The 27,404-nt window shown below is 35.9% G+C and overlaps 1 protein-coding gene across 3 annotated transcripts in view; it reads right to left on the reverse strand.

The window, feature by feature from the left end:
* The window catches only part of LOC108726159 (dual 3',5'-cyclic-AMP and -GMP phosphodiesterase 11), a 64,177-nt gene that overhangs the window by 31,380 nt on the left and 5,393 nt on the right, over positions 1–27,404 (reverse strand). For 2 of the 3 annotated variants that reach the window (XM_018453567.1, XM_018453568.1), the window contains exon 2: positions 9,827–9,931. Coding sequence is in view for 1 of the 3 variants with exons in the window: in XM_018453566.1 (XP_018309068.1) it covers positions 3,559–3,598 (40 nt within the window). In the remaining 2 variants the exon portion in view is untranslated. Of the gene's footprint in view, positions 1–3,558; positions 3,631–9,826; positions 9,932–27,404 lie in introns of those variants that run through there. The other variant, XM_018453566.1, reaches the window with a different exon arrangement.

The raw sequence follows: 27,404 nt of genomic DNA on the forward strand, positions 1-27,404 counted from the left end.
CTGAGGTTTTACGTGGTTATTTATACTTATTTTGCAAGCAACAAATTGCTAAATTGTTTATTTCGAGAGCAACTAATTCGGACGACGTCGCAGTACCAATTTTAAGCGAGCAACAAATCTTTTACTAGTACTTTACTCTTGTTCCGCCAGTACGCTGAGGTTTTTCGTAATTATTTATACTTATTTTGCAAGCAACAAATTGCTAAATTGCATATTTTGAGAGCAACAAATTCGGACGACATCCTAGTACCAATTTTAAGCGAGCAACAAATCTTTTATTGATACTTTACTCTTGTTCCGCCAGCACGTTGAGGCTTCTCGTTGTTATGTACACTTTTTTAGTATGTAAAGTATTAAAAAAAATGTTATTTCGGCAGCAACAAATTAGCAACAAATTAGCAACAAATTCCTACGTTATTTCTGCGTAGATTGGCTTTGTTGTAGGTATTGTTCCGCTAACTGAATCTTCCTTTAGCGAAACATCGTTTTTTTAAATAAACCGACAGAGCAACAAATTTTTTTTCTTTGGCAACTTTTTAGCAACAAATGAGCAACAAATAAAAATGTTAGTTAGAATCGATTCCGCTCATTTTGTTCCGCTAACTTATAAGACGTGCGTAACTGTACGCCGTATCGGTCATTACGCGTCGATCTCTCGTGATGGTAACATGTGTACAGCGGTTACCTTTGGTCAAATTACAAATCGTTAACGGTAAATGACATAATTATATCATATAACTTTTCAAATATTTTAATACTTTAGATATAAATTGTCAATGCATGTGTAACGAAATAATGTGTAACAAATTTCGAAATGATTAAAAAATATAATCTTACATACATATCAAGTCCTTCATACATTAATTGAATCGGTCTTTATACATGCAGAAATTTTTATTTATTTGCAATGTTGTAATAATACAGTTGTTTAAATTTAGTTATTTTCATGATGTGCTTAATGTTATCTCACTATTAAAGATGTGAAACGTCTTTTTTTTATTATACAGAAACGCAGTTGTTTAAGGAGTGTTTTCTCTTATATACTTTAAGAGATAAGACTGTAGGTCCTACATCATTCAATAGTAAGAAATACCATTGGTATGTTCAAATTATATAGCTATGCGTTTCTAGTCTTATAATACTTTGGACATAATTGTAAATATTGTGTAATAAAATAGTCTCGAAATGGTAAAGATCTTACTTGTTCATCAAATATGTCATCTTACTTGTGTATCAAATCCTTTGTACTTGAATCGAATCAGCCTTTATATATGCAGAAACTTTTATATGATGTTATGCATATGATTCTGTGTATAACTATTAACAATTTTTAATCATGTTGCTGTATAATGACATAGTTTAACTTTGTTTGATATTTTTACGCCTAATTAATGTTTTTCCATCATTGAACCGTTTTTTATATTACAGAAAAACAGTTATTTTATAAGAAGTGTTTTCTTCTACTTACTTTAAGTGTTAAACGCATGGTGTATGACATTGCGTAAAACTTTACCGAATACTTTTTTTTTCATTGTATGTACGATTTCTTATATTATTAGTATAGCAATTTTTATTTGTTTGTAATGTTATTATGTAATGGTACAATTCTTTAAATTCATTTAACATTTTCACGATGTGCTTAAAAATTTTCTGATAAAAATATGAAACAATTATTTAATAAAATTTTTTTTTCTACAAGCTTTAAGTGATACGGAAAGGTTAACTTGGTTAGTTAAGATTTAATTTTTAATTTTGTACAATAGTTTTTTTCGAGGAGGAATAATTTTTGACAGAGAATTAAAACTGCTACTACTTGTGAGTTAGAATTAAAAAAAAATATATATCACTTAGGTTCTGTTCGAGAAGCACGTATGTGCTTAACGCTTTTTTTATCTTTTTTTAAAAAGGTAATCTTTTACAGATACGAATGATAAATTTTTGTAACTACCACTTTGGTTGGAAAGGAAAATGTCTTTGAATGAATTGCAATATAAAATTTCATATAAGAATTAATCATTTGGATCGGAATAGGAAGATCCTTCAATAGAAATACAAAGACCAATCAAATCGTCTCAACTAGAATAACGCGTAATAGCTGATACAATTTGATACGACCAAATTGGTTGACGCAAGTTACGAATTAGAGATCCTAATGCTGAAGTCCCATGAAGCGTATTTGCCGCGTATCCTATAATCGAGTAACCAGATGTTTTTTTGTAAAAATCTTGTTACTCCCACATCCTCCAATCCGGACTTAAATCCAATAGAGCATGTATGGGACATGATGGAACGTCATTTGAGAAATCACCGAAGACAGCCGACAATTATAGCAGACTTATAAGAGGCATTGCATCAAATTTGGAGTGAAATTTCTCAATCTGACATAAGAAAGTGCAGTTGAATTTGCATCCGTGAATTTTTGACCAAAAACGAAACAAATACCATCCAACAGCCATCGAATTCACCCGATATGGTTCCCTGCGATTTTTTTCTGTTCGATCGAGTCAAAAAACCACGGATGTTGCAAATTCAACTCCATTTTTAAAACTGTATAAAATCGAAAACCGTGCAGAGGTAGATGTACTCAAGACGACGTAACTTATACAAGCTATGGCGATAAAATTTAGTGAAAATGTCAATGATAGATGTGGCAACCTAACCAAAAAAACAGAACTTAAATCAGCTGACTCAGAGCATCACCTGGTGGTAATTCCGGGAACTTTTTGTTCAAGGTGGTATAATTAAAATTGACAGCGCTATTAAAGTTTTAGGTATTCGTATATTATGACAACTGAATTTAGCTCACACATTAATAAGAAATTGTCATATTTTAATCAAAAGTTGTTATTTTCACCAAAATGCATGCAACCATTTGGTTTCGAGATACAAATATTTGTCTGATTATCTTTGATACCAAAATTATGTTCACCAAATAGTAACTTTATCCTTTAATAACTCAAAAAATAAGCTTCGGATAAAATTTTCGTAGAGGAAAAATCGTCTCAGAATTCAGTCAGAAACACGTCTTTGCAAGGACACGGGGTTATTCTGAATCATCTTGTATAGGTGCATATTTCAAGTTAATACAATTTTTTTCAATATGCCATGTATTTTCACCCTGACAAATCTAATGTTTCTAAATTGAAAATATGTAGCACGAATCATTCGCGCATTCGTAATTTCTCTTAATAATCACGATATGGAGTTATGCGATGTACATCTGTCGCGGTGAAGTCGCAGGTTTTCCGTGATGTCATATAATTTAATCCAACCTGAGCCCTACAGTTATTATGTTATTATGTTCCGGGGGCCTTTAATGGGGGCCGTGCTACGTACGAGGAGGGAATCACGCTGCCGCACACGCATCATCTCATTCGTGTTACGCATATAAATGGATGTAAAATGCACGCGTTTAATCATCGGTCTAAACCGTCACTGTTCATCATACGTGTATATATAACTTGGAGATGTTTAAGACTTGAGAACGTCAAGAAAACGGCGCGTGACTCTTTAGCTAAACGAGGGGGAAAATTATTATTATATTAGCATGAAACTTACATTGATCAAATATCTTAAGCATCGCTTTCTTCAGCTGCATAGTCGCGACCGTGCCGCGGAATTACCCCAATGAGGAAACAACACACACAAAGCACGATCTCTCGTTGCTTTGCGTAACCGATCAAATCAACCATTCCGGTCCATCGTCGATAAGGCGAAACTTTCAGAGAGCTATTGGCCGTCAACCGAGAACAGGACGCTGTATCTCGCCGCACGATGCGGTTACGGTCGCCCGATGGCGAGTCGACATCCTCTCCTTCCTTCTCTCCTTTCGCTTCCTCTAGGTCAGCACGTGCGCGTGTATATGTGTGAGTGCGTGCGTGCTTAAGCACAATGCAACACTCGACTGCACTCGATTGTAATGATACCATGCGCTCTCCACTACTATCACCACACCATCGTCACCATCATCATCAGCGGGGTAGTCATCGTTCGTCGTCACTTCCGGCGGGCTGGAATCCGCACAATAATACGTCTCCCATATGCGATCTCTTTTTCGGAGGAGCAAATTATAGAACAGAGTGTAAGATATAGTGATTTGAGCTTTAGGTTCTCGAGGAACAATTTTCATCAGCTAATTCAAATTCTGGCAAGTTCGCTCGCTCCACATCGCTGCGGCAGTCGATCGCGCAGTTGCTTTGATCTCTCGGTGCAAGTTAGGGCCTAAGCACAAAGATAACCGTAACTGAGTCGTGGAACATAAGTCGTAGCTGTAGTCGTGGCCAAAACATTGTGCGTTGACCTACGACTACGACTCACGTTTCACGACTTCTTTATGCTGAAGCCCTTACACTAATTGACTGACATGAAAAAACTAGGAGATAACTTCGCGATTCGTTATGGGCCGTCTAAATTCTTTTTCTAATCACACCGAAGACGCGTAGATTGAAGGAAAATTATAACCGTTGCGAAACTTGCAACCATACAATTTCACGGATGCTGTGTGATTCAACGCGATCGGAGTTCAGCATCTCGCGAGATTCGAAATTGTCAGTGCACGTACCGATACCTTCTATCGCACATTACACCGACATTACGCGTTCTTACATGAGTCAAATCTCGACTACCATCTGATTTTGTGCCGAAAAATCGCACATTTATCATTCTATCGATCTGGCGCTCAAACACATGTTTTTCTTCCCGGGGAAATTATACCTCCAGTAGATAAGACTTCTTTTGTATTTCACGATGGCATAAATCCGCCGTTCTCGGTTTCCAGACATTAGCGTGATGCCTTTCGAAGACGCGCGTAGCACATCGCACGCGAGTTTAGTTGCGACTGTTAAAAATCAACTTGAGTTCAGTGGAGTCGTGGTGCGATGCGGCACGATGTAACGTTCCAAACGAGAAGAGAAGGGGAAGAGAGAAGGAAGGGAGAGAAAGAGAGGTGGAAAGAGAGGGAAATAAAGTTTCTAATGTCAGTTTACACGTCTCTATTTTCGGAGCAAATCAAATTATCGGGGAACATTAACCAAAATCAAGGAGATCAGATGATGTCTCCGACTTATCTCAAAGAAAAGCGAACTGTATATAACATGACACTAACGAAAATTACACTCACAATATTTGTAACTCACTCACGTGCAAGAGAGAGAGAGAGAGAGAGAGAGAGAGAGAGAGAGTCTCAGTCTAGAAAGATAAATATCCTCTTTATCTTGCTTCATTACATATAATACGCTTGCATCGTCACATTCGAGCGATAACTATTGTATATATGAGCATATACGAATGTGTGTACTCGTGCACACGTCACCAGACAGAAAGGGAAAAGAACGCAGAGAACAAAAATCAGAAAAAGAAACAGAATTAAAGAAGCGGCCTACCAACTAAATCTCGTTATATATCAAATCTCGTTCATCTGTTATGCTCGAAAAAGAGGCAAGACAGATGATATATTTATTTAAAATATTGATAAATGTCGGAAAATGAGTTTTACGATTACGCGATTTCATTTTAACTTTTTTTATAGAATTTACGCCGATTTAAAAAATATTAGAGAAGAGACAAAAAATCATACCACTTTTTCCCCACTCTACATGTCGAAACAAATTAGTCACTTATCTATGATGCAGCTGGAGTAAACGATAACGAAACTTAAAGCAGTGTACTTATTTTAGGCGATTTAGGGAGCACACGCAGAGGTTGAATTTTGTCTTTCTTTTTAAACTCAGTTTCATTTACTGAATCCAAGAATCATAAATTAAAATAATCCTCATATCCGGGAAATATAATTTTAGGACACACAAAAAAGCAATGGCTGATTTTATCATTTCGTCGAATCATGTCTATGGTAATTTATTTGTTATTATAAAAATCGGTTTTTTATTAAAACTAATTGTTATTAAGGTCTTGACTCTCAATTGCGTTATATAAGATGAATAAAAAGTCCTGGACCAGTGAAATCTCGAAAACAAGATATTTGAGAAAAAAAAGTATTTTATATTATAAATATATATACACACATATATCAGGAGACACGGTAGTGTCTCGGCGCTAAGCCAAGCGCAGCAACACTATCGTGGTTCCTTTACGCGAGATCGCGAGTTGTGGAGGACCGAGATTACTAGATCTCAATAACGGCTGAACCGTTCTGTGTGTACGCTTAATCGACAGCTTACACTCCGATTGTACAATACGTGCTTTCATTTTTTCTCTACATGCCCTACGAGTGAAGATATTTGGCAAATGTGGCGCTAGCAATGCATGGTCACATGGTCAGCGAGCGCTGCGATCTGTATGGTTATGTCTCGATCGGTTCAAAACAACAGGATCGGTAAAGTCCGTTTAAGTGTCTCGATAATAATAAATAGGTAATTGTTAAGTTTAGCCTCCTCACCTTCGATGTTAATAAAATTATGCTCATTCGACGTTTTTGCACGAAATGAACGAATCTGACAAAAGAAATGTCGCTCTGCTTCATGGACTAAGGTATTAATCGTTAAAATTGATGACTATTCAGGTTAGAAAATCTGTCACATCGATGGCATATAGAAGAACTCGTAAGTGAGAGAGAATAAGTATTTACTGCTTCAATTACACAAATTTTCTGCTGTAAAACATTTTCTGCTTTAAGAATACAAATTATTTTCTATACAATTATTGTTTTTACAGCAGAGAATTTGTTTTGGTTAGGTATTTGTTTGCTTTAAAAACATAAATTATCTGTTTTAAAACATAAATTCTTTGCTTTAAAAACAAATTTTCTACTACAAAAACAAAAATTATATAGAAAATTTGTGTTTATATAAAAAGACGTCGAATTCAACATACATTGTCTGCAAAGGGTACTTTAAGGTATTTTTCTCTACTAACGTTTTCACACTTTTATATACTCCTAAAAGTATTCTGTCTTATTCAAATCATATAAAATTATTTAGTTCGAATCAGTAATCGAGCAATTATTAAGTAATGGGATTGCTAGATGGATTTGTTAATGGCAATTAATGTGATTTAATACATCAATTAAATTATGAGACTGCCAATTATGATTAAAGTTAGATGTTTAAAGAAATATATCAATAGCTTAGTGGACACATTTCTTTTTCAAAAGATAAGAATAAATAACAATGATAGTAACACTTGGGTTTTTAATTCGATAGAATTTAACTTGGTTAGTTAAGATAAAAAGATACGTATCACTTAGATTCCATTCAAGAAGCATATCCTTAGTGTCTTTTTTAATCTTTTTTTAAAAAGGTAAGTTTGTACTGATATCACATGCATTTTGTATTAACAAATACTATTGACGTTACATTAAACATGTAAACGTATCATATTCTCAAATTCGATTTCTACTAATAAATTCTTACGCATTTATTATTGTAAATTTAAAATGTAAATGTAGGAAATAAACTTATACGAAAATATCATTATATTTATACACGGTTAATTTAATGTAAATCTAGTACTATTTTTTTATGCAACTAACACGTGTTAACTCTTACACTTTCTCTTTCAAATCATATAAAATTAATTTTAACGGGATAACGAAGAAGCTTCCTTATATACATGATGAAAATGTTGAGATTGGTCTCAGAAGTTATCGATACATAAGTCCACAGCACAAAATGTCTCATCATCAATATCAGTGAGATCAATTGGAGTGGCCAAATTGTCGGGATTTGTAGATCAACATAAATCTCCGAATTTATTGAACGGAATCAAAAATCCTTTTACAGGATTAAAATAGACGCAAAATTTGGGAGTGTTGCAATTTTATAACTTTTTTTAAAGTTTTTTTTCTTCATAACATTGAAGTACTCTTGAAACCGTACAACTTTTGTTTAAAAAACTTTTTTTCCATCTTTTATACTTCCGACGGTATTCGGCTCGAAATAGAAATACCTTTTTTCAAAGGGATGTTCGACCCCTTAAACATGAGTTAGCGCACGTATAAAAAAATACGTGCCTCTCTCTCTTAGATTTTCGTGTTTTACAACATATTTCATGGGAAATCAAATCGGTTCCGGACAGTTGTGAAACTCTCTTTGTGAGTTTATGAAACTAAGATTAAAAGCTTCAAAAGAAAGATTTATATCGATCTGCAAATGACGTGTTTACGCGCGAATGCTGATCGAAGATTTGGAATGGTAAACAAATACAATTGTGTCTAGTAGTAGGTGTTCCGTCTTCCAAGAGATGGCGTTGCAATATGTTACATAAGGACAGATGAGTGCGTTTGAGCGAGACACAACGATATATAATAAGTATAAGAAATGAATGAAAGATTACTATTATCGAATTTGGAATTAAAGAAAGTCTGCACTATCGATCTCGATTAAATTCGCCTGTCGCTCCAGCATCCCTTTAAGGCAAAATTCCTGAGATCATTTTGAGACGAAAATTCTAACACCAAAATGTTGTGGCTATAACTTGAATTATAAGCAGGGTTGGGTAAATTACCTTTTTTTTTCTTTTTTAACTTAAGTTAAAATTTTTTAAGTTAAGTTAAAATTAACAGCCTTGAAAATTTAACTTAATTAAAATACAAGTTAATCCATAATAAAATTAATTGAATTAAAAGTTAAGTTAATAAAAAAAAGTAATTGAAAAGTTAAAAATTAAATTTGGTCCGAACGAACAACCAAAAAAAAAAGAAAAAAGAAAAAGTTTGTCTATTTTACATAATTTTTCGTATTTTTCCTTTCTCACAGCATATTTATTAAAGAATCTGGTTATTTTTGTTCACAAGTAACAATTATAAAATATAAAATTACTAAATTATATACACATTATCCTCTCGCATTGTGGCTGAGGATTGACTTCAAAAAAGTCAAATTAAAAGTTAATAGTTACCGATAAAATGTAATTATTATAAATTAAGTTAAAAAGTCAAGAGTCTAAAATGTAACTAAGTTAAGTTAAAATTAATTAACTTTTTAACTTAACTTTTATCTTTTTAACTTAGCACTACCCAACCCTTATAAGCATTTAAAATTAACGAATCATATCATCTAAAGTTGGCGAGCTCAGGGTTAACACAACTCAAAATACTAAACGCGTACCCAAAAAAAAATTTTATTGATATGTGACCAACCTCAACTTTTTGTTGTTCTAACCAAAAATTTGGTTAGAATAATCAAATTTTTGGTAAGGGCAACAAAACTTTTGTTTAGTCATATATTCTAACAAAAAAGTTGAGATTAGTCACATATCAACAAAACTTTTTTCTGAGTACGAAAACTGACTTATTACTTCTTTTGTTAATATCGATTTTAGGATTACATATGTGAATATAAGATTTTATCTATTGATATTTCTACAAACGCATAATTGTACAAATAATTGTACAATAACATTGTGCACCAACATTTTCTATTTCATAATAATATTTCTCACCTTTGATACACATTTACCATGATACACAAAACGCAAGCTGTCAGATAACAGTTCTTTGAACAATCTGTTGTTAATTTCATATCTTAATTAGCAAAAATTTGTAGCTCTTTATGTAGAGTTTGGCCGTTTAAATTTGGGAAAATCCGTATAATGAAATTATCCATTAATCTGCCAGCTGGAAAGAGCATTGCGCAGCGCTCATTTTTTGTTATATCGCAAATCTAATTTATATGAAACACAGAAATATGTATCAAATATACAAAAAGAAACAACTTATCAACACAAATCGTAATTCTAATCCGTTTTTATTTCCCGTTGAACCTCACGCAGACGTATAATTGTCGAACAAATGTATCCCCATCGATACTTTTGTTGGATATAGAACCATATTCGCTGGAAATCGTCGAAAGCAAGTGTTAGACAAACTTACCTGGCTTCCTGCGGGAGCTCCAAAGCACTGGAGGATGTGCGGATGCGGCGATGGCAGAGGAGGGATTACCGCCGGAGGCAGCCAGCTTGACTGCGTTCCGCGAACCTGTAAATCAATCAACAAATTTTTCAAGCTTTATATTGTTGCTTCTTCTTTTTTATTTCTTCATCTTCTACGATGAGACTCGCGCCACTCTTGCGACTCGCGAATTGTGCTTCGAAAGGTGCTATTTCATTTGTACGTTTTTGTCGTATGACAAATGTGCAGGATAAATAGATTCTTGGATCTCTTTATCATATAGTCAATCAACAGGTTCAAACAATATGTTATACAGCATTTATTGCTACTCTAGGGCAAGCTCTCTAAGAGCAGGATAGAGCAGAGTGTGTAGTACAGAGATGTGTAGTAGATCTAGATCAATTATTAATAATTTGCACGCGTATTAAGTTACAATGAGAAAGAGTTGTAGATACATCACCAGTTTAGATAAAAATAATTGAGAAAATTTGAGCGTTCAGAGAGTAACAGCGCAAAGGTATGACCAGCAGATGCGGAAATCGAGTACAGTTTGCATATTTACATGTGGGGAGAAAGTTCGTAAGAATTGTGAAGAATTATATAAAAAATTATAAAGAATTATGAAGAATTATAAAGAATTAAAGTATCAAAGAATTATCAAGAATTAAAATATTTCGAGAGGCTAGTCTACGCTACGCTGTTGCAGGTAGCGGAAAAGTCCACACCTGAATTCGCGCAACGACGACAATGTCCTGATGACAGGAAGCAGGGCATTCCACATCAACGCTCCAGCACTAAGGAAGGAACGCTGAAGTAGAGGTCCTGCAGAAAGGAACAGCAAGGTCGGGAGCAGAGGAACTCGAGTGTCTGCGCGGGTTGGAAAAGAGACAGATGTGGGAAGCAATGTAGGGAGAGATACCGGAGCGTATAACCGAGTAGATGAGATAGCACGAAAGGAAGGTCCTGCGGTCATCGGTGGAGAGCCAGTCAAGTGAATCGTAAAGATGAGAAACATGGTCGTTCCTACACAAATCAAAGATAAATCACATCCAAGCGTTCATTAGTCCCCTCAGTCGAAGTCTTTGCTGACTAGTTAAATCCGAGAAAATCGCGGCACAGTAGTCAAAATTAGGGAAGATGAGGGAGGACATGAGTTGGATTCACAGCGGCCTAGAGACACTGTTCCTGTAGTGCTTAAACCTCCAGAGAATCTCGTTAACCCTATTGGAAACTGTACAGAGACATGCTCCGTCCACGATAGGTTGTTAGTCAAGGTCACTTTATTAATTAACTCGATGGGCGAGTCACAGAATTCGAGTTTGATTTCGCGAGAATAGTTGATGCGGTTAACGTATCTGACGCTTTCCTAAAGCATTGCCTTAGTCTTACCTATTTAACTAGGAGCAGAAACAAAAGAAGACGCTGCCATATGACAACGCGATTGCATTACGTATTAACGTGATCAGCATGGCTCGGCAGGACTCGCCATGGCTTGGAAAGCCTCTACGCGCCGTGGGACCAGGATGGCTCATTATCGCTCGCGTTCGTGGCTCATGACACGTCATTTTCGAAGATTGGTGATAAGTTCGCAAGCCAAAGAAGCTTCTGTGAGTAAATAAGCCGACAAGACATCTTTCGCTTTTGGATTCATCATTGATCGCGTTCAACAGAACGTTTATTTTGTAAATATTTTCTTTGCTGATATAGAACTATAAAAGATCTACAAGTACATATAGTTCAAGAGCAAAATAAACTTCCAACAGTAACATAACAAATATTTTGCTGCACGAGATCAATGTTTGCAAAAAGTCATTTCATATACACTTTTTCATGTAATCAAGAGACACGGTAGTATCTAGACGCTAAGACAAGCGCGGCGATATTACCGTATTCCTTTACGCGAGACAGCAAGTTGCGAGAGATCGAGATTATTGAATCTCAATAACGGCTGAATCAATCGATCAAGTTCTACATACGTTCAATCGATAGCTTCCTTGAATTATGTAATAAAAGTGTTGAATTGTGTAATAAAAGTTTACTTTTTTTCTATGTGCCCTATGAGCGGAGATATTGAGACGCAAAGTCCCGATGTGACAATTTTTAAGATACGTCGTCGTTATTATTATATTCATGTTCATCGTCCAGCCAAAAGAATGTACTGTTGAACGTTTTAGCGCCAGAGTGAGCTAGCGTACTGGTACAACTAGGAACTCTAGGTGCAAGAAGTGCTACATACTGAGGAAGCGAGAAAAGGAAAGAAACATTCGGGAGTGGGAAAAGATTCTTTTCAACCTGAACTCCTCCTTCACTGGGGTGAACCCATATGGTCCATGCCCTACCTGAAGAAGTGGGTGGACAGATTCCGAGTCGGACTGTTCTTCCATCTGGTGTAGATGTTCCTTGGATACTGGTGTTTCAGAGAGTTCCTAGACCGGATAGGGAAAGGAGATACTCCGGTGTCACCATTGTGACGCCGGAGAGGACACGACGGTGTACACCTTGGCAGAATGTCCCGCCTGGGTGGAGGAGTGCCATACTCTAACCAATATAATCGGTATGGACTTGTCCCTCTCGTTAAAATGCTCGCGAGGGACGAAAATCGGAGTGTAGTCTTCTCCTTTTGCGCCTCGACAATGGTGCAGAAGGAGATAGACGAAAGGAGCAGGAGGGGTTAGGCACCATCTCCCCCGTAAGTTAGAGAGAAATGCGCGTTGGCTCTACCCCCTCCTCCCTCACAAGGGTGAAGAGCCTGATGCGCCATGACAACAAACGAATTCGGACCTGGGAGAACCATATCCCTCACCCCCCTCCCCCTCTCAACCAAATTCGTCCAAACTGCGGGGTTCCGACATCCCCGCGGTAAAGGCGGTAAACATCGGCCGCGGACAGTGATGCTGTAAGTCAGGGAAGGGCCGGATGTATACCGCTGGTGATTCCGGGTCCCCTCCCCATAATATCGATGAGGTTTTTTAGTGGATAAGCGGCGGTTATGACGTTTTGTTTCGAGGAACATAAAACGAACCGAATCCCACATTACTCCCGGGGTTAGGTCGAACCCGGAGATGTCTTCCCCTCCATGATGGGATGGTTTCTCTTGGGAATCATCGTTCCTTGGAGAGGAATAAGATTTTTCCCACCTAAAAAAAAGAAAAAGTGCAAGAAGCGCTAACGGAGCATAGTAAACGAAAGCATATGCTGGTATATGTTAACCAAGCTAGAAAGTGATAATGAAAAGCGATTTATTAGTCTGTTGTGCCAAGAGCACAACAGGGTTCGGGATCCGCGAGGACGTCAAGAGATCGGATCAATAATATTTTAAACACCCTTTTCTTTTATTAAAGGATTAATTGAGATGTATTAAAGAAATTTTCATCACGCTTCTGTCTATATTTATTCAAATACTTTCCGCGTTACTAATCAATAAATCGACGATTGAACGTAAGATCCTTGCGTGAGTTTGGACTGAGAGCAATATGAGCGAATGAGCCTCGAAACGAAACTCCAGTCCGGTTTTATATCCTATCGTTATTTCCGCGTGAATTTGATTGGGACAATGTAAAGATTTTAGACGAAGAATAATTTTTACATAAAAGATTGACATCATAAATGATTTTTATTAATCAATATTAAAAATGACACAGAATCTCTCTTTATATTCTAATTTATTTACAAGGATTTGATGCTTCCCTCTCTCTATCATTTATTGCCAATGTTTATATATAGTTTAACTTTCGATCATGTCTTTTACATGAGTGCGTGCGATTGAACGGTTGCGTTGACTAAAAAATTCGTCCAAATGAATATCATGTAAGTAAAAAAAAAAAACCATTTGTAATTTATTATCTGTTATTCATTTATTTAATTTTGAGAATTTCTAGTTAACTTGGAAAGTATATGTAATTAAATTTGGACACAAGGGTATTTGCTTAACGATAATTTTATACGACATCGCTTCATATTTTTCCCAAGAGACACACATCAATGACATAACAGTTACAGAAATATTTATACAACTTTCTTAGAAACTTTGTAACTTTTCTAACAACCGTACCGCTTAACTTAAAAGTGCAGGCAGTAACGTCGTTGAACTGTTTATATCAACTAAGTGGGGAACCTATACTGATTTCTAATATCTTATTAACCACATTAAAACTTGTAATAAAACTGTTTTACAACAAACCGTTAATAGTCATAGAATAATGTCTCAATGACCGTCTTAAAGTGAGAGTGTAGAGACGTTAATACAACTTTCATCAATAATTACCAAAATTAAATATTTTTAGACTCGTTCATAATGGACATTTAATTTTAAGATCAAGGAGATGTACTTCCGTTCGGATAATAGATATATGTATTAGGATAGGATTTTTTTTTTAATGTTTTGCGAATTTTGTGCTGAAGATGGCTAAAAACAATAGCTAAAACGCTCATAATTTATACCAATTCTGTAACATCTATTAAATATTTATAAAACTTTTGCGCACTACTTATAGCGCTGACTCCATATTAGCCCCTTTTTAATTCATTAATTTTATATGTAATTATAAAGAGTCCAATTATTTATTTCCTATTATACTTCTTAAAATATTTTTTATCAAAAATAATATTTTTCCTCATTTTATATTTACAATTCATCCCATTTGAGATATACGCTGAATATTTATACGCATGTGAATACTTATGCATGTGGTTTCGACGAAACTTGAACCTAAAACCTATGGAATGGTAATCTAACACGCTAACTCTGAGCTATAATTGCACAGTTATCTGGATAATTTGGAATTCGACTGTTACGACTCCTTATATAAGCTTTTCTGAGATGATTTTACATTGAACACTTTTAAAACATGAATTTGATGCTGATGATAACAGAGATAGTAGGCTGTGATCTCTGTTAATTAATTGCGCTTTTGATTTATGATATTCAATTTCCGCATTATTTTCACACGTCCTATTTTTCTTAATTTTTATCGGTTGCTGCTTTAATTAAGTAATGCTTTACTCTCCTGTAGTAGCTATTACTGTTTACGTAAATACTGTTTCCCTTCCCATATTTGATTTATCCAGATATTTGTAAGATAATTCTCCAGATCAGGGGACCCCTTCCCAATGATCTTGACCTTGATATATGTTATTCACTGAATGTTAATAAATGATGCACTATACACATCATGCGTGAAACAGAATGCAGCCATTTATTTCCGGGACACTATGAGACATTTTAAAGGCTGTTTTACAGTGACAGTTTTAACTTTATGTTCGACTAACTTTAAGAGTTTTTTTAACATTGTGAATTAAATTTTAGTGTTAAAATAAATATTTATATAGAAAATTTATGTTTTAAGCATCATGGTTCGAAACAGAAAGACTTTGTAATGGTAGTGTGGCAGATGAGCAAACGGCTCGCGCCACAAGTCGCGGAGCTTCGCGCTAGCCGGCGGAACTTCACGCCGCGCCCCCAGAGGGCGACGAGCGCGAACTTGCATTTAAAATCTCGCGAAGCGGGTATATAAAAAGGCTCGCAGACGACCCGAACATCCAGCCTTGGGTTCGACCCACCCGCAAGGATCGCTTTTATGAGCACATAGACATAGATAATACCTCGAAACTTTGAGGATCATCTCCAGCGAAACCCGGTCGACGACCAAGAGACGACGCATGGCCAACAGCGGACACCAGCAGGGAGGCATCCCGATCAGAAGTCAGCAACCCTCCGGTGTTGACAGGACTTGATCGACGACCACGGAGACTACTGGTCCACGCTTCCAACGCGGCACCCGGTCACGATCAGCCAGCGGTCCTCACTCCCCGTGAGGTACCCGACTCGATCCGGCCAGCGATTCTCAAACTTGTCGAGAAATCCGACCGTTGCTAGCCAGCGGTCCTCGAACTCCTCGAGGTACCCGGCTGTAGCCAGCCAGCGGTCCTCAAATTCATTGAGATACCCGGCTCCATCCGATCAGAGATCCTCGTTTCTCATAAGGTATTCGTCCCGCATTGCAGCACGACAGTCATAGCCGGTCACCTACGATCAAAAGAAAAATCGTCCCAGGAGCATCCGTGGAAGTTGCAGCCTTTCCAACCTCCGAGGCTCACGAGACAACCGCGGATATTCTTGATACCCAGGAACGCACATCTGCATCGGCCAGTATCTTCAACATTCAGCTTCGAGGTGTTGGTACTTTTAACACCGCCGAATTCGCCAAAACGTCTTTCTACTAAGGCCATACAACCAACTACGTCAGCCGCGTACACAATATCAACGCCCGCTGCCTTCTAACAATCACAGCCTCACCAACGGTTGCATACTAGGAGTCAGAGGAGGAGGTTCGGCCATCGTCAGCGAAACGTCAACTAGCGGCTAACATCCTCCGCTGCCGAGTCCTTTTCAGGTCTCGAATCCAAATAACTCAAACGAGGATCTCGTGTTCGCACTAGTTAAACCATCCTCATCAGGGTGCCATGTAGTTGGAATTACCACACGCACACACAAACCTGTTTCCGACAACATAACCACCAAAGGTAGCATTCCTTGAAAAAAAAAGATCAAATTCTACTTACGGAATAGGAAAAATTATCAAGAACTTTGACAATGATGGTAATGGAAAAATTTCTTATTTAAAAAAGAACGAGATTTTAAATAAATTCCTTTTATTATCAAAACCTGAATTATATTCGGTTAATATTGAAATTATCATGGCTATCTTGCCTAATTCGACGTTTTCCGAGCAGCAGGTATTGCACCATTTTAATGTAAATCTGTCTTTGCTTCACCTGAGCTAACAAATTTTATGTGCAAAAGTTACCAAATGAAACTTAAATTGCTTTATTCTTTTTTATAAAGGAATGTTTAAGTTATATTTATGTTTATATTTTATAATTATATCAATATTTAATATTATATCAATATTTTAAATAGATTATATATAAATGAACTATTAATTGAATATTAATTGAAGCAAAAGGAACACGTTTTTGTTCTCCATTTTATCACTTACGGATTTTTGAAATGTCTCACAGTGCTCCATTTAGGAGAGAGAGAAAGAGATTAGATTAGATTAGATTAAATTCGTCATTTATAAAGCGCTCCAGAATAAATCCTCTTAAGCGCTAATATCAAAAATGCATAACAATAATCAATAGCAATACAATACCAAATAGTACGGCGCAAATTGCTATTCCAAAAATCAGCAGCATAGCTACAATGAACACTTAAAAAACTCAGTTCGACATTTTGGAGGCAATAAATGGTCGCTGGGAGTTCTAGTTAAGCACGTTGACTCATTTTTTTTTAAATTAAATTCCAGGTAAAAAGGTCCAAGCCTGCACAATATCAAAGTAACATAAGTGAGACATCCTACAAAGTATATACGCTACTCCCCGACCCTGAGCCATCGCAGATCACGCAAATACGGTGTCACATGCCCATCCCACCTTACTGGGAAAATATACCTAACGCACTTTGAATTAAGAGCTCTTTGAAGTTTAAGGTCTAGTTTGCCATTTAAATCTGTCATCGCTGTGCAACAATAATCCAGGACAGGAAAGATGAGCGCAGTTATCAGTCTAATACGTAGCGTCCGAGGAATGAGGCTTGCGAAATTTAAGCTGGTACAGGAATGCATTAATTCTCGAGATTATCCCAATCACCTGTTCATTCCATGCAAGTGTTCCAGATATGATTAATCCCAGATACTTCACAGTCTCACTGAAAGGTATTTGTGCATCACCAACCATAGCAGGAAGTCCGTCGTAAGATAAATTATTAATATATCTCGAAGTCTCTAATATCATAGCAGTTGTTTTTTTCGGGTTCATTGTCAAGTTGATATCTGCAACCCATTGCAAGATCCCATGTATGTCCTCATTCACCTTCTTGATAGCTTCGTCAATTCTAGACTCTGTGTGTGTGTGTGTGTGTGTGTGTGTGTGTGCGTGTGCGTGTGCGTGTGTGTGTGTGTGTGTGTGTGTGAGAGAGAGAGAGAGAGAAGGGGGGAATACGTGTACGTGCGCGTATCATCGTGTCACGCGTTTCACGCGTAGCAAGCAACTGATCGAAACTGAGCGCCCGCGTTGGATGGTGTCTTGCGCCCTGTCTACCTTCTGTACGCGAACCGTAATTCACTCACTATTTTCGTTTATATTTCAAAAACTAAGTTACGCATAGAATTTTGGCAAAGACAATTTTGTCTTAGAATTATGTCAAGAATACGTCATTTTAAAAACAAACATTTGTTCTGAGACAATGTATATCGATACCACCTCACTCAGCTTTCAAAGTTCGATGCGCGCACAACATATTAGGTAACATAAAGATAAAGATGCCCATCTCATATTCTTTCTCTTTCTACTGCCTGCTGAAAACAAAATAGATACAGGCAATAAGAACAGGCAATAGGAAATAAGGAGTCGTCCCCAAGTTCTAAGATATTATATCCCAGAGCTCTGATTGGACGGCTCGTTATTCCCTGTTGCTTGTTCTTATTGCCTGTGCCTGTTGTGTTTCCAGCTTAACATTTCCAATTACAGGGACCTTGCCTACTCTTGCCTATATAGGCTACGTTTACACCGTACGTTTAGTCCGCGGCCTTAAATTCGACCTAATTTAGGTCACATTATTTAGGCCGCACGCTGTAAACATTACTATACCTGACCCGACCTGTTGTAGGTCAGGCCGGATTTTTTAGCGCCCTCACCTAAAATAGGTCGTCTACTTTCTCGGTGTAAACGCGCGACTGACCCGACCTAAAAGCTTCGTAGCCATTTGCTCGGTAAGACACTACTGTTTTGTTGAATAATTAGGTTAAACCGGTGTGTTATTTACTTCTAGACTGTGAAAAGACTAATTGATTTGTGCAAAGAACATAAATATTAAAAAAAAAGATGGAAAAAAGTTCATGCAGTGATTCAAGTTCGTAAGTACCAATGCCTTTGCTAATCAAAATAATACAAATAATGGTAATTATTTAGAATACGGGCCTCATCTCCGATTTTGATGAAATTGGGCTCATTTGACGCGTTTTCACTTAAAATGAAAGAATCTGGCAAAAATGCGGCGGTAGGCCTCGAACCGAGATATTAAGCATTAAAGTTCGAAATTTTAGAGGTTAAAATATCTGTCATTCCGACTCAATATAGCGCTATGTATACGTTCTGGCGAGTACAATGCTGTATATGGAAATAATCTGTACAAAATACGATAGATGGCTCTAATTCGGACCAGCGTGGACTAAATGTGACCCAATCAATTTTTAAGTCCCTTTCGGTGTAAACAGTTGGTGACTAGACCTATTTTGGGTCACGATATAGATCAGGTCGTTATCAGTCGTACGATGTAAACGTAGCCATATATTCGTACAACCTCTTTGGATGCATCCTAAAATATAATACATCGTTCCCGGCAGAATAACTAGATGCCGCTACATCAGCTTTTGACTGATGGCAGCGATGAGGGCACTGTGCAGTTTTTTTTAAGACAAAGCATAAAATTATAGGTGACAGACGATCGCCGCTGTCGCAGAAGCATTCCGAGCGCGGCCGAATACCGCCGATCGACGTCATTCCCGCTCTTGATGCCAATCGGCGAGAATGGCCGAGCGCTGTCCGAACAATACGAGCGGGAGCAACAATTCGCTTGTAAGCCGCGAATTTACAATCACAATGGCTATTCCATTCCTTCTCCTGATTCACTTCTACAAGCACCGAACCCTAGCCGGCCTAATAACACAAAAAAATGGTAGAAAGTGCTCTGCCACTATCGAACGTTCTCGATAGCGGACAACCAACTCTCCTATACCTCGCTGCACTCATAGTATAAGAATATAAGTTAAGAATATAAGTTAGTATAAGAATATAACACTGCGCGATCCGTGTGTCAAAATGATCGATAAAAGTAAGAGAGAGGAACCGTGGAAGACGGCCATCTCTATCTCTTTCCATTCAACGGTGTAATGGGAGAGAGAATGAGAAGGAGATTGGCCATCTTCCACAATCCCTCTCTCTCTCATTATTATCGACCACATTTGAATACTACTTAGATACGGATCGCACAGTCCATTCTCTATGTCTTTGAAGGTATTTCATTCCCAAGGATGCGCAGTCGTCTTCAACATGGAGGCTGCTCTTTGACCAATCAAAGCGTTGTCCTAAATTTAGGACAAGCATTTGATTGATTGTTCTGATTCAGGACGAACATTTGATTGGTCCTAATTTAATCTGTCGGCCAATGGCTACGTTTACACCGTCCGCTTAGTCCGCGACCTATACGATAGGTGTCTTTGTTTAATATATAGGATAAACAAAGACATCTATTGTATAGGCCGCGGCCTAAATGCACGGTGTAAACGTAGTCGTTATGCGCAATGAAATACCTTATATTCTTATGGCTCCTGCACACAGAACGCAACACTTGCCGCGCGGCGGAAGTTGGCGCAATCAACGTCTCGCTTGCTCGGAAGTAATAGATATATAATTTTCACCGCGCGACAAAAGTTGAACTCAATCCAACTTTTGCCGCGCGGCAGAAGTAGTATTACATCATTTCTAGAAGCTTTGCAAGGTGAGACTGACTTAAGAACATAGAATTATTGGTTAATGTGACAACTTCCGCCGCGTGGTAAGCGTTGCCGCGTTCTGTGTGCAGGAGCCATTATACCATGGCTGCACCGACGGAAATCCCAGGGTAGAGCGTACTCTGCCCCGCCGAGCGTTCTCGGCCGCCAGCCAGTCTCTGCTAACTCACACCTGCTGCACCAACAAAGACAGGGGATAGAGAATACTCTGGCTTCGTCCAGTCCAGAATTTTCTCGACAGTCAGTGGCAGCTAACTGCATCGGCCCGGACAGTAGCCAGGGATGGAGATTTTCTCCGCTTTCGTCGAGTATTCTCGGCCGTCGAACGCCGCACAAATACTTTACATTTTTTCCATTGCATCGGGGAAAACGCTCGCCGGTACACCGCACCGCGAAACCAATTGCGATTCGCGCCTGGCGGTATATCCGTTCACACAAACCAAGTATATTTTTGTAGTACATTAATAAAACATTTTTTTTATATTATAATGAAGGGGGTAATATCATGTCACAAAAGAGACGCTACAGCGTATCCTTTACAAGAAGGAACTCGCTTGTGTAATAAAAAATTATTTTGTTTAAACAAATTGATGTAAAAAAATGCATATATTGGGGAAGAATATAGATTTTTAGAATTAGAATAAGATAACAATCATATCTATAAGTGTACTTGATGCTTAGATATGGAATATGTGCACATATTTTTCAATCCGATTTATATCATTATTTTCATCCAGATTAAAGAGCCCCACAGGGAGAGTGGCAAATTGCATCACGTGACCCGGTCTCTTCTGATTGGACCCAGGCATCAAAGCTTCATGGAGCCATAGTGGATATGCCATTTACGTTAGACGACTGCAAAAGTCATTTTCTTGTTACAGATGTGACAATTTATAATAAATATTATCTAATACATAAATCTTAAAAATTTATGTTGAATAAATATTTATACATCTTTATTATCAATGACTTATATTTATATATTTCATGATATTTGTAATTAATCTTTCATGTTTCTTACGATTAAAAAAAACAATTATTTTGCTACAAAATTTTATTTTTATTATCAAACCGCTTTAATATTAAAATCATATACATATACAAAGTTTCACTTCTGAAATCTTGAGTAGCTATAATCATCAATAAATTCTATATAAGTAGCACGTCATGATCAGAAATAATATTAAAAACTTTGTTATCTCTTAGAATAAGACGTCTTACAGAATTTATACGATTGGAAATATATGCAAAATTAAGGGGAGAAACTCATGTAGAAGGTTGAAAAAAATCGAAATTTTTTTCATAAATTAATAATATGTAACATATAGAATAAAATGCCAAAGTCATAGAACTGAATTCGAAAATTTTAGGCAGCTATACAGCTATTAGTGACGGCGGCGCGCTATGCTGAACGGTACTCGCAGGTATAAATTCGCGTCACCCTTCCTGTCAGTTCCTAACTGGTCCAAAAGAGTAACAGACGGCTTTATTATTCCATTTTGAGGAAGAAGGATTGATGTACGGACCTGGCATTGCAGATTAGCATAAAACAGCTGTAAGTTTAAAAAAAAATGTTATTTTTCTATATCGAAAAATTTAAACGCATTTTTCTCGAAACGACAATTTTCGAGCGATGTGGAATGTAGCTAAAACAATTTTTAAATAATGAACTCCTCCTTGCGTACACATATTTTATAATCATCTTCTTCACAATATGAAACTATTTTTATATAAATAATAATATCATTTTTAGACCGTGTATGTGAGAGACACAACGGATAAATTAGAGCCCTATACGGTCAAAGCTAGATCTTAAAATGCTTTAAATAATTCAATCTTGAATCACTAAATATGATATATATGTACTTGACATACATACCACAATTGTAGTCTAACGAACTGTGTACCGAAATATTTCTGGACTAAACACAATTAAACCACTGTAGTAATTTCGCGAATTAAATTAAATTCTAATAATTTCGATGCTCAATCAGGCATATTTCAAAGATGTTAATATGCTGAAAAAACTGTAATTAAACTTATTGCGAAATATTTTATATAAATGTTTTTGAAATAAACAATTATTTTTTTTAATACTATTTATCTTAAAACGCATCTTTTTTGGAATGTCACTATTTTTTATTTTTGCCTTTTTTAACTTAAAAATAGATTCATGTTGAGCGTATATTCATTAACTAACGTTTCCATTTTGAATTTTTTATTTCAGATAAGAACAGCAGTCCCTACATTTTACGGCGCGAAGCACTTTTTTTAATGGTTGGACATACATTCTCATAACATTAATATTTAAATACATATTATAAAAATAAAAATTGTTTTCAAATCTGTAATTACATAATAAAGTATACTAAAAGTTTCAAAAAGATTGATTCAATAAATTCTTCACAAATTCCCGAAAATTGATGAATTTTTAGCTATTTACCTGAGTTTCCCCCCTTAATCATAATCAAGGAAATGTTATGCCGCTATCACGGCACGGTTCGGGATCCACAAGAACTTTGGAGACAAAATAACTATACACACTTTTGTAGTTTAGAGACAAAATATAACATTTAATTTATTCTCACTAATCACAAGTAGTCTTCTTTAATCTGCACAAATCCACTTAACGATATTCGCGTCGCGATATGTACTTTTACAATTCAATAAGACGGGCAGAGTAACGCGACGTAATTAGTTTAATTTCTGACCGATTCGTTTTAATTTCTGACCGACTCGTTTTGATTTCTGACCAATGACCGCTTCCGCGGTTGCTTATATTCCATAATTTTCGGGTCATCCTTGAGCGTTCCGCTCATCGGTCGAGGACAGCGCCCGCGCAGTCACTTGGGTCCGCGTTTCTTGTAGTTCATAAATTTATCCTCGCTCAAAGTCTTCTTTTATATTAATTCTTTTAAAATTATATTTAATAAATTTGTTTCGGCAGTCGTTTACCTTTTAATCATTTATCTTTCTTCACGTGTTCGTGATCCAATTGTCACTTGTGCAATTAGCACTCGTGACAGAATTAATGCATTATATATAAAATGTAAAAGACTTTATATATGTCAAATCATCCTGTAAACGAGATGAACTCTTTCTTTTAAAACTTCATTTTCTTGTATAATATTTTGTAATTTAATTTGTATTACTTCATGTATTACTTCATGTATACTTATTGTATTACTTCATAGGTCACACACACACACACACACACACACACACACACACACTCGTATTGCACATGCTGTTGATATTGCCTTCTTTTGCAGATACTGTTTAGTTAGATAATTCCTTTAACATTTTTATGTCCACAGGCAGTTTTTACGCAACAACTTTTATTACGAATAACTTATTTCAATTTTTTCTTCTTTCTAATTTTACAGATTTATCACATTTGCAAAACAAACTTGGTATGGCATCTTTCCTTATAATTTTTTTATTACCAATGCGGAATAATTCTGAATGGAAATGAACCTAAAAGATAAGAGGTACACGTTAGAGAAAAATATCTGTCCCACCAACTATCATTAACATAACATCAATATATTTCTATTTTTCACGCAATTACGTAACCGTTACATACACTCGTATTATATTGAATTTAATATATTGATATTGAGTGAGAAATTATAACATTGATATTATTTTTATTGGTTTTACATTGGTATTTACGGGAGTAAATATCAACGGGAGTTATAATATAACATTTGTATGCACGCTTCGGTACTGACCTCACACAGTACAGCTTGATTTCAGAGGTTTCCAATTAGAATTTCCGACAGCATCAATTCATTTTTTTCTCAATTCAGGATCTTGTTTAAATATTATTCAGCAATATCCTTCTTTATTTGAATTTGTGCATCTTGGAATATTACATCTGGAAAGCATCGTGTTCAGAGAGAGAGAGAGAGAGAGAGAGAGAGAGAGAGAGAGAGCCATCTGAAATGTAAAAATTCGTAGTTTTGTTTCATGTATATATGTACAATATAGGAAGGTATACATTTACTCTTCCAAGATTAATAATATGTATCACACTTACAAAGACCTTACCAATTGTAAAATTGAGGAAGAAATTGCAACACAAGCGTACTGCGACAGGGCACTGCGACTTTTGCAATAGTCTAGCCTAAAATCCCCACCATGGTTCCATGAAGCTTTGATGCCTGGGTCCAATCAGAGAAGATCGGGTCACGTGATGCAATTTGCCACTCTCTCCCTGTGAGGCCGGTATCAGACTACGCATTGGAGATTGAGATTGCATATTGGAGATTGGATTTTGACCACTCAGAGCGAAGAAAGCAAAGATTGAAATTACAGATTGAAATTAGAGCTCGGTCTATTTTTCCAATCTTCAATTTCAATAATAGCCAATGGCTTAGCGACTTTTTGATCATGTGATGGACATTTGATATTTTTTCTGTAGAAGCAAAAGGCTGACGGCAGTGCGTGTTGCGAAGAAGTTAAGTTTCGGAGTAAGTTTTGTATAAATGAAAGTTAGTAAATTATATATATTGTATACATATCTTATACATCTTAATTATCCAGAAAACACTCCTCACCTTCTATTTCAATTAAACATGCTTATTCGACGCATTTGGCAAGATGTCATAGCGGTTACACAAAGTGTCTGTTTCGTAAACATAAATTATCTGTTTTAGAAACACAAATCATTTTCTACATAATTTTTTACAGTAGAGAATCTGTGTAATTCTCTATGCCGTCGATGTGACAGATTTCCTAACCTGTAATAGTAATTCACTTTAACGATTAATATCTTACTTCGCGGGACTGAGCACAACATTTTAGTGCCAGATTATTCCGTTTCAATAATTCCCCATTTTTTATGCTGGTTTTCTCTCTTTTAATAATGAAATAAAAGTATTTTAATATATGATTTAAGAAAATCGAGATAATATTTTTATATGTTATTATTCAATTTCTCATTTTTAAAGATAATTTTGGTAATTAGCAGTATTGTTTAGATTTTTCTAATAAGACGGCTTTTGCAGTACGAGCACAGCAACAAGGATTGCTGGCATACGTGTGTATTTTATAAAACATTTTCACGTCACAAGGTACATAGTACATTAATGTCCTAATATTTAACATATATGTACATACATATACATTTATATATTTATGCTTATACATATATTAATGCCTTGCTTTACTTCTCTGCATTGTAACTTCAGACTTGATAAAATTGTCAATAAAGATATTCGCATACTTACGAAAAAGAACAATTGTGACAAAGTGCTATGCCTCCAAAAGTGGAAACTTGGTCGAGTGAAAAAGAAAATATATTATTTGAAGTTGAGAGACGACCCATGTTATGAGATACGCGGTGCGCTTGTAACTTATAAAAGAACTGATTTAAAATATAATCAATGGCATGAAATAGCTCTAATATTAGGACCATCTTTTAGTGGTAAGACCATTTATATTTTATTTTATTTATTGATTTGTAAAATTATATTTAATGCTGTTTATATGTATGTATTTCTATATATCTAGGGTGGCCCAAATTTACTGTGATACCTGTTAATGGTATATTCCTGAGATTTATAAAATTCATAATGTTAAAATATCGAAGCTACAACAATTTTAAATGGAAAAAGCTTAAAGTTGATTAATGAAACTGTCCTGAATTTGTGCGCTCATGGCATAGCATTGAAGGTGTTTTGAAACATGAACCTTTTTAATACAATTTTTTGAGTCTCTGAAAGAACTGCTTTTTCTCAATTTGGAATGTGATGCTAATTAATATTTTATTTTGTTAACAGTAAATCTGAATTGGTTGTTAACAGTAAATCATATTCATATATAATTATTATATATATGAAAAACTTTTTACCGAGATGCACGTCATTATATATAAGACAGATTCCTTTAACTAAAAGAGTCTTATAGCACTAAGAGCATTGCAACCTTAAATCTAGCTTATCTAGCATCTCACAGCTATACGATATTCCTCTACATTTTAAAATATCTTCTTGAAATCATATATTACAGGAAAATCCTATAGAATCAAAGAGTACCGCTAAAGAATAGAATTTTTTTAAGCGTGATAAACTCTGATTTTTCTCATAAGGTGCAATAATTCAAATTTTTCTCGTAAGGATTTTTCTCATAAGGAACTCTGACTTTTCTCATAAATAGGGGGAAGACGTCACACTTAAGCATTTATTCATGAATAACTTCTTAATGTTATTGAATTAACCTACGAAAAAAAAAGAGGGGCATCCCAAAAGTAAGTTTCCCTATCGTAAATTTAAAAAACCAGTTATACGAATAGCTTGTGCATTGTAGAGTTTTTTCTTTTGAATATGTTGGCAACATTTTTGCAGTCAGAGTTGCCTTCACTGCAGCCATTGTTAGCTGAGCAAATTTAAATCATGGAAGCGCCAATACAAGACGTAGAAGGAGTGTTTACTTCTTTAACTTTTTGTAGTAACATTTGAATGGACAAGGTAATGCAATTATCGATTGTATTCTTTACTTAATTTGATATGGGATTTAACTTGGCGCCAGTTGTTGATATCAAATCTTTTATACGAATGATACATATCATTAAAGTTAATATTATTTATTTAATTTGATAAGGAATTTAATTTGGCGCCAATTGTTGATATCAAATCTTTTTTACGAATATTACATAAAATTTTGTGGAATTTAATTTGGTGCCAGTTTTTTCGATATCAAATCTTTTATACGAATGATACATATCATTAGAGTTAATTAAATAACAAAGATAGTACCATTTGGATTTTACTTTTTAATTTGATAGAATTTACCTTGATTAGTTAAGACTATAGCACCTAGGTTTTAATTTTGCATTTAGTACATTATAGTTTCTTTCGAGGAGTAATTTTTAACAGAGAATTAAAGTTGTCATTACTTAGGTTGGAATAAGAAGACCTTCAATTCCTTATGAATATCCTTGAAGAATAATTAAAAACTACTATTATATTATTTAGGTTGGGCAC

Source organism: Mycetomoellerius zeteki, unplaced genomic scaffold (assembly GCF_001594055.1).
Source record: "Mycetomoellerius zeteki isolate Tzet28-1 unplaced genomic scaffold, Tzet1.0 scaffold39, whole genome shotgun sequence".
In the NCBI taxonomy this organism is placed as follows: Eukaryota; Metazoa; Arthropoda; class Insecta; order Hymenoptera; family Formicidae; genus Mycetomoellerius; species Mycetomoellerius zeteki.